Source organism: Anoplopoma fimbria, chromosome 16 (assembly GCF_027596085.1).
Source record: "Anoplopoma fimbria isolate UVic2021 breed Golden Eagle Sablefish chromosome 16, Afim_UVic_2022, whole genome shotgun sequence".
Lineage (NCBI taxonomy): Eukaryota > Metazoa > Chordata > Actinopteri > Perciformes > Anoplopomatidae > Anoplopoma > Anoplopoma fimbria.
The window spans coordinates 8253283-8268195 of NC_072464.1; the positions used below are offsets into that span (position 1 = coordinate 8253283).

Genomic DNA, 14913 nt, shown 5'->3' on the forward strand with positions numbered 1-14913 from the left:
GCGTCACGGATAATCCCCCTCATGCTTTTAGGCTACCATTTGCTTATCAAACAAACGCTGGCCAGCAGTCAGTTGTAAATCCTTTTGTTTGTTCTTTATGCAGCTGAACTTTTAACCTGCTGTGTGTTCACTCTCAGACAGGATGCAGGATACGCTCCTCTCTCGTTTGACAGGTGTTTTAAATAAATACTATTGAGGCAGTACGTGCAAATAATGTTTTAGGGCAACTGTGTAAGGTTGTTCTGGAGTAGTGGTTTAGAAAATAACAATGAAATATTTCAAAAATGATAGAAGGCATAAATCCGATTTATTGGCATCATCAGTTTTCACACATACTGTATGTACACTTTGCAAGTTAAATTAATATTTTACTATGGGAATATGCTAAAAGTCACTCAATTTAAGTTATTATTCATGATATACTCACAAGCCGGCATGTATCATTTTACGGAGCTGCTTCCCGGAGGCCCTTACTCACTTTTCTGGAGTCAGTGCATGTGGGTTCTGTCACTGCTCATCGGGCTACTTGTGTTTCACTTTATAGTCAAGTCAGCTCCTCTTGTTTTGCTTCAGCTCCACCACTCTGACTGCTGTTTCATCTACGGGTCACTTTGACTGCTGTACAGGAGTTGTGATTCTTTGTGGAGAAACTGTTTTACACAGCCTTCGATTAAATCAAATGTCGATTAGTCAACAAAATGATATGGTTGTCATTCAAGTAGGAATATCGATGGTTTAGGACAGCCCTACTTTTCTTTGTCATATTATATATGAGAGTAAACTGAACAAGTTTGCGTTTTAGGCAGTTGGTTGGACAAGACAGGAGAAACACATTGTTTAGTTTGGGCTGTGGGAAATTTCAACAAGCATTTTTCTAAAATAATTGACATTTTATAGATTAAAACTATAATCATGAATTCAATTGACAGATCAATTGATAATGAAAATAATCATTAGTGGCAGCCCTAATTAAATCTGTGATAAAGGGCACGACAGCCTTTCAGATCCTGCGCCTAAGGAGTTCTATCCTTCTTGTGATGAGTAAATCCTTCAAAAAGTGTTTGTGGCAGATTAAGCAGAATCTCTAGTCTTTATCGAAACACCTGCTGGCATTAAATATGGGTGACCTTTAAAAACTACAAATCACGGCTACCGAAAGGTAGCGTTGGCAGCCTTAAAGTTTTTTGAAAGGCATTCACACTGTATCAGATTTTTAACTCTTCCTAGTGCAGATACAGTCACTTCAATTCAAAGCTTTACTTTTAGACGACCACAAGACCTGATCGTTGCCAGAGCTGCAAAAACTAAATCTCTTGGGAGTTTGTAAACAAAGGTGATAGCACAATTTGTAAAAAATTATAAAAACTTTTCTCAGTGATGACTCAGAATGCACAACAAAATCTGACATCAACATTATGGCAACATCTTTGATGTATTGCCTAAGAAATAGATTGCCCACCCGGTTTGTTTTCTTGTGCTGTGGAAACAGGCCCTTTCTCTTTCTTTTTTTCAAATCCCAACAGTTGATAGGAAACAGTGTTCTGCACAGATGGAGATTTGACTTTTAGCCTTTTATCTGAAGCAAAACAAATGCAATCAGATTACGAACTAGGAATATAGCGTCTAAAGAACAGTGTCATCTCTAATCTTTAGTGTGTTCAAAACACGATTAGGACGACTCCAACAGATTAATCTGTCCACACAGATTAGTGCAAGACATGTTTCAGTTTGTTTTTAGAGCGATGTGTGTGCAGAGGTGTTTTAATCACATCATATCTGACTTAGAGAGGTGTAGAAACCTTTTAAATTCAGCAGCCTTTTGATCAAGCATTACCCAGCTCACCTAAACAATACAGCTGCTTAACGCTGTAATATGTTAACAAGGTCTTTGTGAATTACGTTCTTCATTAAAATGGGCACCATTTCAGACAGCACTGAAACAGCAGGGGCCAGTTGCATAAAATATAGACCTATTCTTTGTCTAAAATATCACTTTAAGTCAGACTTGCTAAAGACATCTAAATTGACCTGTTGCATGAAGCCTCGCTGTGAGTGACTAATCGAGGCATGTTGCACACTGCATTATGGGTGAAATAAGACTTAACAGAAGAGAAAAAACAGTGGATGCAACAGACACCACACCAAGTACGGGAGAAAAAAGATCCAAAGGTTGTTAGAGCTGTTTAAGATGTTCAGAACTAATCCAAAAGAGTTATGAAAAAATAATTGAAATGGTTCGCTAAAAATTTGCTTAAAGTAATGGATAAACATTTGGAATAGCTAGCTTAAAGTAATCGACAAACAGTTGGAGTAGCTAGCTAAAGTAATGGGTAAAAAGTTGGAATGGTTAGCTAAAAGTTTGTCAAAAGCAATAGATAAACAGTTCAAATACTAAGCTTAAGGTTATGGAAAAACAGTTGAAATAGTTAGCTAACTGATATTCTAACTGACTGTTGCCATAGTAACAAAGCTCTCACCTAAGACTAATAGCCAAGGGGAGAGGCGGCCAACTTTCCTATCTCAAATTAATTCAGGCTTAATATATTTGCAACAGACAAGCTAAATTAGACTAATCTAGTTTGTCAATCCAAGACAAGTCTAAGGCAAAGTTAATGCAACTGGCCCCTGTATTGGTTAGACTTCCCAATGCAATGTGACTGAAGCATCAACTGCATTGTATTGGTATTGGCGAGTTTTGTTTCAATACTGAAACACTGTTATTGTTGTATAAGAGAAGACCCGGGAACAAGGCAAGTGGAGAGAAAAATACCCTTCCACTGTTGGCTTATGGCTTGTGTTAAAGTATTCTTACGGTTACTGGTTCCGACTATTATGGTAAGAACTACAACACCATCTAAAGCCTTTATCACTGCAGATAGTTGTGTGACAGTTTGTGTCGTCATCAATGCTTTTCAGTAGGGCCTAGTCAGCAATGTAACTTACATTTTGGGCAAATGCCAATGACATCATTAAGAATACCTGTGCACAAATCTGCAGCTACACTACATCTCAGTCCAGTGAACAAAGACCAGACCTATGTAATGAACCTTCTTATATAAATCATATATTACAAAACAGTGTTGGGCTCATAGTAACATTCATTAAGGACTTTGGTGGTTGTGAACCTCTATTCCAAATATATCTACTCTGTCGCCATGTTAGTATGGTTGCCCTCCATTATGGCACAGCACCACCCTATTTTAAGAAGTTGTATCTATAGATTGGATTGACATTTTTTTTCAAGTTTTTTGAGGTTTGCATATTTGTGCTGTTGTCCTCTTTAGGGCACCTGGCAGTATTTCGTATTTCTCGGTTAGGCGTTGTACAATTACACAATGTTGACAAAAAATAGGTCTACCACATTTTTACGAAGGCCTTTTTTGTTTTTTAGACTCCAGTTCTGTTGACAAGCCAAATCCTCTTTGAAAAGTGTGTCAATCCTCTCTCGCGCCCTGGTTTCTTTGTGGCTGAGAGGCCAGCGGGTTCCCAGTGATCCGGGTCCTAATGTCAAAGTTCCCACGTTGTGACTTGTATACACAGAATATCCTAGAGTGCAGGAAAAACACGATTTATGCACATGATTTCCTGCATCCATTTTGAGCACCCTGCCTGCTGGATGGAGGAGCTGCGGTTGAAGCTACCTAATGGCAGTGTGGGAGAAGTAGAGCTGAGCAAGTCGCAGCTCAGCCACAGGATCTCAAGGGAGGCCATTAAAGGAGAACTCTAGCCCGCAGAGCTTTTTGTCAGAGCAGAAGGAGCCGGACAGCTGGGTGTGTTTCTGACCTGATAGTTCCAGTGATGGATTTTCAAGTGAGAGTCTTCACCAAATGAAGGGATCTATTAATAACTTCCTCCGTAAGAGGACTGAATCTTTGCCCTGGGGCAGCATCAATGACCGGGATAGACTTTCACTGCCAAGGAGGAACATTAGATTTCCAGGCAATATCTGATTGGATTTCTTGATTTGCGTTATGGGTCCAGCCACAGAGAGCCAAAACCTACTGGTTGAGGGGACAAATAAGGTCTAAGACAGATGATATCCAACTGAACACACTGCAGGCTCCAGCTTGGCTGCAGGCTCCACAGGAATGGTTGGAATTGGTTGCTTTGGAGGAGGGTTTTTAGGTTCAATCCAAGTATAATCCAATCCAAAAGTAGGTCAAATCGGAATTACTGACAGCTCATCCATATTCCTGCTCGCGGCAGGTAGATTCTTGAAGGATTCATTCTAAAAGAAGGTATTTGAGACTATTGGCCTTGTTTAATCCCATGTACAACCTCCAGTATCGAGGTCAAGGCAGTCTTGGCTTGGCCCCAGGCCTTTCCACTGCGACATCCCGACCCATGTCATGGCACGTCACATTCAATGTAGGGGATGTCGTTGTACCGACGGTCTACCTCCACCCACTGCTGCACGGCCCTGGACACGATCTCCTCGGAGAGCCTCTGGGCGTACTCAAGCAGCACCGGGTTGACCTGAAGGGAGTTCTCCGGCAAACTCATCTCCGAGTGAACCAAGTAGGCTTTCTCACCCCTCATTCCCTTGGCTTTGCAATCCACCTTCTCCGTGGAGTTCGCATTTTGGGCGGCAGAGTCACTCCTCTTGGATTTGACGCACCCCATGCTCTGGAGGATGTCGCATTGATTTACTTCAGGGTGGGAGGTGTGCGGTGGCAGTAAGGTGCAAGAGTCTTTGGTTAGATTTCGAACTCGTACATCGATTTTGTCATTTTGATCCTGGAAGTAAGGTCAGTACATCTCAGAAGCAACTCGGTGCCTCCCCTCAACTTCTCTCTGCTGTGGTTTGGCTTTTTCAGCTCCTGTCATCCACTCCCCTTCTCATCCATGTCTGAGTGCCAACATGCGTGACGATTAGTATTACACAGTAGAGGGTGGTAGGTTTAGAGGGCGCTGGGGCACAACCGGCTAGGAGACCCATCCCTGTGTGGGTCTGGCGGCGTTGAAACAGTCAAGCTTGCTCCTTTGCTGGCTAGAACCCATCGCTTCATCAACTGCAGAGGGAGGGAAAGGAGATAAAGAGGGTATATTTAGTGATTTCATTTCCATCAGAGGCAGCCTACAACTACCAGATGGCGGGAAACGAGGAAAGGATTTTCACAGCGGCTGAGGCAAATATACGTGACCCAGGCTCCAGCGGGGCGGCTCGTGGGTCAAGGCCTCTTGTGGCTCACCTCAGCACGGTCATCTTTAAACATATTCTGCCTCCTCTGCACATCAACTGTTCCCACAACCCCCCCCATCTACTACCTCATAGCTTTTTATGACTCAATACCCCGGCCTATTTCGTGTTGCATGACACAGTTTGTCTCTAGCTTGAGTGCACTGATGCTGATGCCCATCTGTTCCTCTGACCGAGCCTCGCAGCCTGATTCACAGTGACAGCTCCTTCTCTAGGACCAGACAGGCCTTGGCGCACAGCAAACAGGTGCTTCATTCAGAAAGCTGTAGTCTACACAACGCGCCGGCCATGAATGATTTATGCAGAGAGTCTCCCTGTGAGTAAACAACAATTTGGAGGTGCACACGTCAATACCCAAAAAAAAAAAAAAAAAAATCCTCAAGATCTGGGTATTATGTTAATGATCTTATAATAGTGGTAAACGTGCCTTAATGTTAATGTGCACCAAAGTGTGAGAGCATCAATTAGCTGTCAATCAGACACATGGGATTTGGAATAAACCTGATACCTCAATAAATGGAAATACCTCCGCAAACATGACATCAGAAATCAATATGACAACAGGATGATCTGTGATCCCTGTAGAGCTGTACATACTTTTAACAGAGTGTGGCCAATGCGTCAGGGTTTCCTCCATTCACACACACAAAAATAATCCCGCGACGGAAGAAATAACCCAAAATATTTCAAGTAAATAATAATCCGGGCATCATCTGGTGTCGCGCTGGTTCTTCTGCCCCACTCCTCAGCTCTTCAGACAGCATCCGAGCTATTTCAACTTGACACGTTATTGATTGTGTGCAACGTGTAAAGAAAAAAATATATATATATAATATATATATATATGGGTATAAATCCCAAACTGGTGGACTAGACGACAGAGGTTTCCCAGTTGCCTTCACGCCGGTCCAGCGCCGAGTGGAGCTCCTCAGCAGAGAGGAAATCAGATGTCTGGACCGAGTTGAGCGACTCTGCACGGCAACTACCGAGCTGCAGCGGTGCTCCGGAGGAGAGCGAGCCGCTGACTGACAGCGGCTCTGCGCCTCCGCGGGCTGGTACAACACTGCCATCTGGCGGCGACACGGAACACTGCATCGAAAAAAGATCTGTGCCAAAAATGACACACTGAAAAATATTAGGAGTCTTTACTTCACTGTTTTTGGTTTTTTTTATAAACTACATAACCCTAAATTCGTGGATTATCATTACACACTGTAAGCATTTCAAATAATTAAAACTCAAAAGTTATTCCTTGAATTAACTTTATTATATCATGGGAAATCAAAAGGCTTTCTTTCAGCCTTAAGCAAATTTTGTTGGGCCAACATTATTGACTGTGGCTTGATCAATTTATTTTTGTGATGGGGACTGTAGGTTTGGACCCAAACGCAGATACAGACAAGGGAAGTAGTTGTGAGAGTGAAAAGGGTTTATTTTAGGGGATAATGGGTGGTGACAATGAACCAGGGTTGAGATGGAGCATCGGAGACCAAGGGGGAGAGGGCTATGGTGGATGATTGTTCGAGCAAGGCAGGGCAGGCAGAGCGTGGCAGGGGAATGAGCTGGCGAGAAGGGCAGGCTGGGGAACTGGAGAGGATGATCCTGGAGGCACAGGGAGACTAGGTAAGAACAGACAAAGATAACTCGAGGAATAAACATAGAAAACACATTTAGCAACAAAACTACCAGATGGTTGCAAAATATGATCTGGCGCTGAGTTGATAGAAAGCCAAGGTAGAAATACTGATGGGTTGATGAAAAGATGGAAGGCAGCTGAGCAGACTGGAACAATGTGAATGAGGTGAATGAGCTTCAATCAGGAGGGAGCTGTGAGGAGACCAGGTGGGAGCCACACCCACTCTCCACACACATAGAGACAGGCATGTGAAAATGTATTCATGAAATTTTAAGTACTGTTAAATGAGTTGGACCAACCGAAGTAAATTAGGTTGGATAAAACCCTAGTAAACACGTTGAACCAACCCAAGTTAATTAGGTTGGACACAAACCTAGTAAACAAGCTGGATCAACCGAAATAAACTGAGTTCACGAAAAACCCAAGTAAATTAAGATGGACAAACCCTACTATATAATCGCAATCAACCCTAAGAAATTAGGTTTGACCCAACCCGTGTACATTAAGTTGGCCCAACAGCAATACTCAGTTCCTTAAGAAAGCCATTTAACCATGTGGAAATAGTTTCCACAATTGTGTTAAGTTAATTCAAAGAGATGTTTTTCGAATTAGTTGTATCTGTTGCTGGTGGAAGAGGTAGAGCTATTTTTTACTACTTCATATAGTTTGGTAGTTTATTATATACCAATGCATTATTATAAAACCCCATGTTCCCAATTTCCAAATGATGTATAGGCTAATACTAGCTACTTTGGGGTATTGTTTAAGGTAGCTATGTGACTGTTGCTGCTGCTGATGGCCTTTCTGAACTGAATGACGTGAACCTACCACACGGTGGCACTGTCCTCTCATGTGCTACAACCAGGTTTCACCATCATGGATTCGGACAAGTCCTGGACAGATCGTTTTCTTTATCTTTGCTGAATGTTTTACCATTTATTTTATGTACAGGCAACGATGTAGCCTATTTTTAATTGTTGATTGTACATGGGCCGATAATCAGCTTCTCTCACCTCAAGAATGATTCATTTGACCTTGCTAAAATTGTCAAAGAAATGTTTACTCGTGCATGAAATGTATTTCGATAAGCAGTCTCCAGCATGTACCTGCCATCAAGGACAATTCGAAGATAAACGTGCAAATGTTGACAAAAACAGTAGATTTATAGTGCATTCTTACAGAAAAAGTGTTCTTACAGAAGAAAACTCACCAATCCTGCCTTTCTTGTTTTCTTTCATAATCCTGCGAAATTTATAATTCATAATTCATAATCCTATTATGTTGTTTTGTGTTAATTTGCTACTCTCATCAATTCAAATCAAACTGTATTATCCCAGGGATAATTTGGCTGCAGCTAGGGATTACAAACATTCATAATAAAAAAAAAAAAAAACATAATCACATAATGCATCAATCTGGACGTATTACAGGGACACACTGTACAAACACGAGATCACGTGAAATGAAGACATTGCAAACAATTGAAGAGTGTGCATAAGGTGCTTAGGTGACGGAGATTACGTGCAAATTCAGAAGCCCTTTTGCGCAATCACTGTAAGAAAAGTGAATTAATCCATCCGTGGACATGCTAAGCACATGCCCACAGTCTCCATCCCTTTATGGTTTGACAACGAAAAAAAGTTGTCATGTCTGTCGGTTAAAACTCATTGTTGCCTGTCCAGCCAATCATAGTTTTTGACGACACAAAAGAGGCTAAAGTTGGAGTATAAAAAGGTGTGCGCTAATAAAGTATGATGCCTATCAGAGTGGGACATTAATCCAAACCCAGTCCAGTCGCACAGTAGGTCCATCTGACGCCAAGGGGATTTTTTTTTAAACCAAACTGCAAACCTTAGAGACAATGCATCTGTCTCAGACTGTGCTGTATCTTAGCTTGCTGATTGCTTTGGGTCCAGTAGTTTTGAGTGACCAAGAGACGCACCAGCAGCCCTCCGCTACCAGCCCAGAGGACACGGAGCAGTGCGCCACCTGCGAGGTCCGGCAGCAGATCAAAACCATGCGATTAAACGCCATCAAAAATCAGATTTTGAGCAAACTGCGAATGAAAGAAGCTCCAAATATCAGCCGAGACATCGTGAAGCAGCTCCTGCCCAAAGCGCCGCCGCTGCAGCAGCTTCTCGACCAGTACGACGTGCTGGGAGACGACAACAAGGATGTGGTTATGGAGGAGGACGATGAGCATGCCATCACGGAGACAATCATGATGATGGCCACAGCACGTAAGTCTTTATTTCACTTTGTTATTCGCGTCATGAAAGGGACGCGGGCAGACGTCTCCAGAAAAAGGGTTTTTACGCGCGGGACAGAGCGCACGAGACACGCAATAAGTAGTCTTTGTTTCTGACAGAACTTAGCTTTACCAGTTTTTTTTGATAATGGATATTTGAATGTACCAGCATTACCAAGATTTAAAACTGTGTTTGGGTTGGTGCAGTTTAGGAGACATGACGGGCGGTCATTACGCGCACAGACTGCAGGGTGTTCTTTTGAACTATTAGCCCACTTTCAGATTTGAAATTGCGTGTCAGGGATTTTTCTTTACACCAGTTTATTTCTTTATGTGGGTTTCAATCGCACATGGTCATTAACCCCTCTCTCTCTCTCTCTCTCTTGTCTCTCTCTCTCTCTTGTCTCTCTCCAGCCGAATCCATCGTCCAAGTGGACGGGGAACCAAAGTGCTGCTTTTTCTCTTTTACTCAAAAGTTTCAAGCCAGTCGCATAGTCCGGGCTCAGCTCTGGGTGAATCTGCGCCCGTCGGACGAGGCGACCACCGTGTTCCTGCAGATCTCCCGCCTGATGCCGGTCACGGACGGGAGCAGGCACATACGCATCCGCTCCCTGAAGATCGACGTGAATGCCGGGGTCAGCTCTTGGCAAAGTATAGACGTCAAACAAGTGTTGACTGTGTGGCTGCGGCAGCCGGAGACCAACTGGGGCATCGAGATTAAAGCCTACGATTCGAGGGGAAATGACTTGGCCGTGACCTCCACAGAGCCCGGAGAGGAAGGACTGGTGAGATGAACCTTTTATTTGACACTGAACAGAAACCTTATGATCAAGTTTTTCCTCCAAGCGATCACTAGCAGTTTGTCTCATCGGTAAACGCACAGAAGTGAATAGTGTTGGTGGCATGGTGGGCAGAGCTCTTTACTGCTACAGCAGCAGAATTAGCTTAATTGTATCTGGGACTCTATGTCCCAATCAATATGATCGATATGATTATTATTACTACAATAATTGGACCAACCTGCATGAAGCAAATATCATTTCTAAAAGTCCAGGGCATTTTTGTTTCTATGTTGTGCAGTCCTGGGGTTTTAACTTTGGGCTGTGCAGAGAGGCTTTGCAGAGTCAGCAGGTGGTTAAACATTCATGCGTTTCACTGCTGGAAGAGGGAATCAAGATTTAGGACTTTTGAAAGCTGTTAATCAACACAGACTCCATGCAGGCGCACACCTGCATTTGGGCAAATGCCCAGTCCACAATAACCTCAAATCTTATCGCTTGATTACATAAAAGTCACCTGCCCCACATTCCTTGAAGTATTCTATGTGACTGTGCAAATCAGAGTAATTGCCTGGACCCACACACACACAGACACACACCGCTGCTATCAATGACAAACACTTATAGTACAGCTCAAATACTGGCACCGGGCTCTGAGGCAATTAGAATACCTAGATGGCTGTGGTTAACCAACCGTCAGATGATTTAATTTCTTTAAAACTCAAAGTTTCATAATATTATCGTGCCATGTTTGAGAACCAGCTGCCAAAAGGGTCGAGGGCACCAGATTAAAAGGTGCAGGAAGAATGCTGTCATCCGCCTCCTTTTGCAACCCAGCTGTTTTCAAAGTATTCGCACACGCTTTGTCGTTGCAGCAACCGTTCATGGAGGTGAAGGTCTCCGAGGGCTCCAGGCGTGCCAGGAGAGACTCAGGCCTGGACTGTGACGAGAACTCTCCAGAGTCCCGGTGCTGCCGTTACCCGCTCACCGTGGACTTTGAAGACTTTGGCTGGGACTGGATTATTGCTCCCAAGCGCTACAAGGCCAACTATTGCTCCGGGGAGTGTGAGTACATGCACTTGCAGAAGTATCCGCACACCCACCTGGTGAACAAGGCCAACCCCAGAGGGAGCGCCGGTCCCTGCTGCACTCCCACCAAGATGTCGCCCATCAACATGCTCTACTTTAACCGAAAAGAGCAGATCATCTACGGCAAGATCCCTTCCATGGTGGTGGACCGCTGCGGATGCTCTTGAGTTGGGACGGAGACCCTGGCGAGAGGGAGAGGGGAGGACGGAGGGGCCGTGGCTTCATCTGTCCTCCAACTTCAAACTTTTTAACACCAACCAATCCACCAGTTCCAATGCTTTCCTGCAGAACACGGTGCAGTAGAACCAGAGTAGAGGCCACAAACAGCCCGACCTTCCCGCAGGGCAGCGCTTTCACAACCGGCATAGCTCTTACTTTTCTTTCCTCCAGTGAAATCTTAGCCGTAGAGGCTTGAAGTCAGATGGATGCAGAAACAAACATACACACACTCAAACACATGCCGGACCTTGGAGTGAATGTAGACAGAAATGATCAAAGTTATCCAAAAAAACTGTTTTTTCCCTGTATCTGTGTTCTGTGCTCTCCATATATACAAACATGCCGACAGATTATACTCGTACGCCATCTACTCCACTCCACTTCAGTTGTAGCCAACATAAAAGCTATTACACTTTTTGCTAAGATATGTGTTTGTGATAATCATTTTTCAAGTTATGTTTTCAGAGTGAAACCAGGAATCCTCATGGACTTTTTGAAAGGGCTTGGGAAAACACAACTGGAGACTCATATAAGAGTGATATTTCACACTGGCTGAGCATGTTTCAGTGCACATAGGGTCATATGGGTCAGTAAAAAGATGAAAACTGGCTGCACGGCAAACCCTTAGTCGGTCCCATATTATTTGAATTGCATCACTATTTTGGAAAATGAAATGCAAATCATTAACTATTCTTGTATTGCATCAAACTTAAAATTCTCGTTTTGAGAGGTGCTGACGTGGCGGTTGGTCAGTCCTGAGATCCTATTGACACAAAAATGTTCAACCAGGGTGAAATACAACTTTAGGTCTTGACAGGTTTTCGTGTACTCTACCATACATACATACAGCAACATACCCAAACCGAGGAGCACTCTTGCTCAGACATAACCTTCACTATCCAACCAAACAGCCAGACCTGCCCGATACACTTGAATTATTCTGATTGTAAATTCACATGACTGGACAGAAGGACTTGAACTGAAGGCACAGTGAATGCAGCCTACAAATGAAAAAAAAAAATGTGTTTAAGACAGAGAAAATGGATTGTCGAGATGTATGAATGTTGAGATCATGCTTAAACTCTGTCGACAAACAACACAGTTTGCACTATGGCACACCAATAGAAAGAATTGGTTGCTACAAAAGTTGTAAAAACTGATTTTGATATGTTTGCTAATTTGTATTGTATACATATGCCATTGTTTCTTTTAGGAGTTGCCTTTCTAAACCACCTGTTGGTAAATGTATGAAACCACAATCTAGCAAGATAAATGATGTAATGCAGCAACTCTATATACTTGTTTTAACAAATAAAGTTTCTAGCTTGTTTGTTGAGTTTTGTTTCTTTGAGTATTTTGTATTTTGACAGTATGTCCTACCAAATGCACTTCACAAGAAGCAAGTGTGCTCATTTTCTATAAATCTGAGCTTTAAGGCCATGCTGCTGCATTTAAGCTATTTATAGTTGCAATTCAGATTCATGTAAATTCTTGGAATACGTGGAGGATGAAATGTTTTCTTGCATTACATTTCTTAATCCAACACAATATGAAATCACCACTTGCAACCATAAAACACTATTGGTGGCTTCAGAGATGACTTAGTGTCATTCTGCTGACTCAGATCATATCCAAACTTGGTGTTTCGGTATCACAACACAACAACCTGAACCGGAACATCGCACCATTTCACACTTCAGCAGCTGAGAATCTTTATGCCTTCAACAAATGCTGTAAACTGATTACACATGCGATGTGTGAGTGCGCGCACTGGGTGTATCGGTGTGTGTGCATGGAGGAAAAGTAATGACAACACGCACACTGACTACCTTGCACCACCTGACTCCACTTGCACAATCCCATCACCATAAGCCTGTTTTTTATCGTGAGTGTAATGCAGCCCAATTTCCCTTTTTTTCTTTTTCCAGTGAAGGGATGTTGAAAGTATTGCTGTCTAATGAGAGGATGTGAACTCTGGTGCGCTCTGACAGCATGACCTATTCGACTGACGGCCTCATTGAGGCTTGACTTCCGCCCAGTAGATGGCGAATTGAGCACTGCCCCCGAGATCCACTTCCTTTCCTGCTGAGAGCTGGAAAGCTGCCATGACGATCGGCCGCAGCGGAGAGCAGACTCCGGGTAGAGTGGATCCACAGAACTTCTTCTCCCTGGGGAAAGGTTTTTAGATTCCACCCCCTCCTGTTTGCTGACAACAGGGGGGAAACTGTCTGAAAAGATCTGTAAACAAGAGAACAGTAAAGGTAAAATACCAAATTCAATGAACTTTATGAATTATTGCTGATTCAACAGCACAGGGCAGATCCAATACATAATCTATAATCTCCATCGTTGTATGTGATACAACTGTGATATCTCCATCTGCAGTTTGACTTGGGCATGAACTTTTTATAAATCTAATACTCTCCAGCAGTTTCCAACTCTTTACTTTCACATTGTTGCTAAAGATGTGTGTCTTAAGAATTAGCAAAAATGTATGAAAATATCATTGCTCCCATGTCCCATGTATAAATGTCTGTTAAACTTGTTTTCATAGCTTTCCGCTACAAAGTTTCACATATAAATGTTACAGCTGTGCATAAATCCCCAGTTCGAGGCATTTCTGCCTCTTCAGATAGTAAATAACATTAAAGGTATCTGGAAATAAAAAGATCGAGAATAAAAAAAAAGTTGAATGTGATGAGCTTTTCAGCATCGTACTTTTCACTTCAGCTAAAGGTACAGCTGTAAACAGCTTGAACCAGTATAAGCTGCTCTGATTCCAAAATGTTTATCATGCTCAGGTGCATCATTTCATCCGGTTCTGTCCCGCAGTAACTGCTGCTGTCTGCTTGTTTCATGCTACTTTGCGAACAGGAGCTGGGAAACGTTTTCACTGAGCATCGCTACATCTGTCAAGAGTCAGACCCTGGAGGACTGTATCCGCCAACGACATTCCACCTCTGACAGGTGAGGAAGTGAGAGTGAGAGAACGGGAAGGAGGATGTTGGAGGGGTTAAGGAGTAGTCCAAGGCAGCTGGAGACCCCGTTATTGGATAGGATTCCAGTTCTGTAAATGGTCATTAAATGGAGCGTGATATAGCTGCTTAATAATGTTTGATAATAATATGAAAACAGGCCCTGGTTATTGAATACTAAGAAACGATATCAAATATTGTGAATCCTTCAAACTCAAAGCTGATTTTAAGCAAAAAAGAAATCACATTTTCCCATTTACCGTTTGTGTATTCTGGCCCCAGTTTTGGCTTTATTTTTGCATTTTTTTAGTTTTTCTGGTGCAGAAAGGCATTAGAAATTGCATTCAATGAGCTCTTTACAGAAAAAGGGGAATACACAATACTTGCTGTCAACATGTTTCTTCAGTCGATTACAAAGTCATTTGAATTTATCCCCTGGGAAATATGGATATCTGTACCAAACTTAATGGCAATCCACCCAACAGTTGACTGGTCTTAAGTTAAAAATGTCAGTCTCATTGTGGCACTAGAAGAAAAGTCAGGGCATCATTGAAGTCACCAGTATTCATCCTCTGTGGAACAGGAATGTCAGTAGAACATTTCATGGCAATCCTTATTATCTGACTTGACTTTGGATCACACTGACCGGCCTTGCTATCTAATACATGTTAATCTACATATTTCTTTGAGTAAGCAGAACACAAGAGATACTGTACCCAGGTTTATTTTAGGAAGGTCTAATAGGTCTCTAGAGAAGGTCAACGTGC

General features: G+C 42.7%; 1 protein-coding gene across 2 annotated transcripts; it reads left to right on the forward strand.

Annotated features, from left to right (window-relative positions):
• The first annotated feature begins 300 nt into the window (after positions 1-300).
• Positions 301-11515, forward strand: mstnb (myostatin b). 2 transcript variants are annotated; one of them, XM_054614733.1, is made up of 4 exons: positions 301-2878; positions 8804-9076; positions 9499-9869; positions 10739-11515. In XM_054614733.1, exons 1-4 carry the CDS (start codon positions 2788-2790, stop codon positions 11117-11119), a joined length of 1116 nt encoding a protein of 371 aa, XP_054470708.1. In that variant the 5' UTR covers positions 301-2787; the 3' UTR covers positions 11120-11515. The 2 variants fall into 2 exon arrangements, with proteins under 2 accessions (XP_054470708.1, XP_054470707.1); XM_054614732.1 differs by lacking the exon at positions 301-2878 and having other exon boundaries at positions 8698-9076.
• The last annotated feature ends 3398 nt before the right edge of the window (positions 11516-14913 follow it).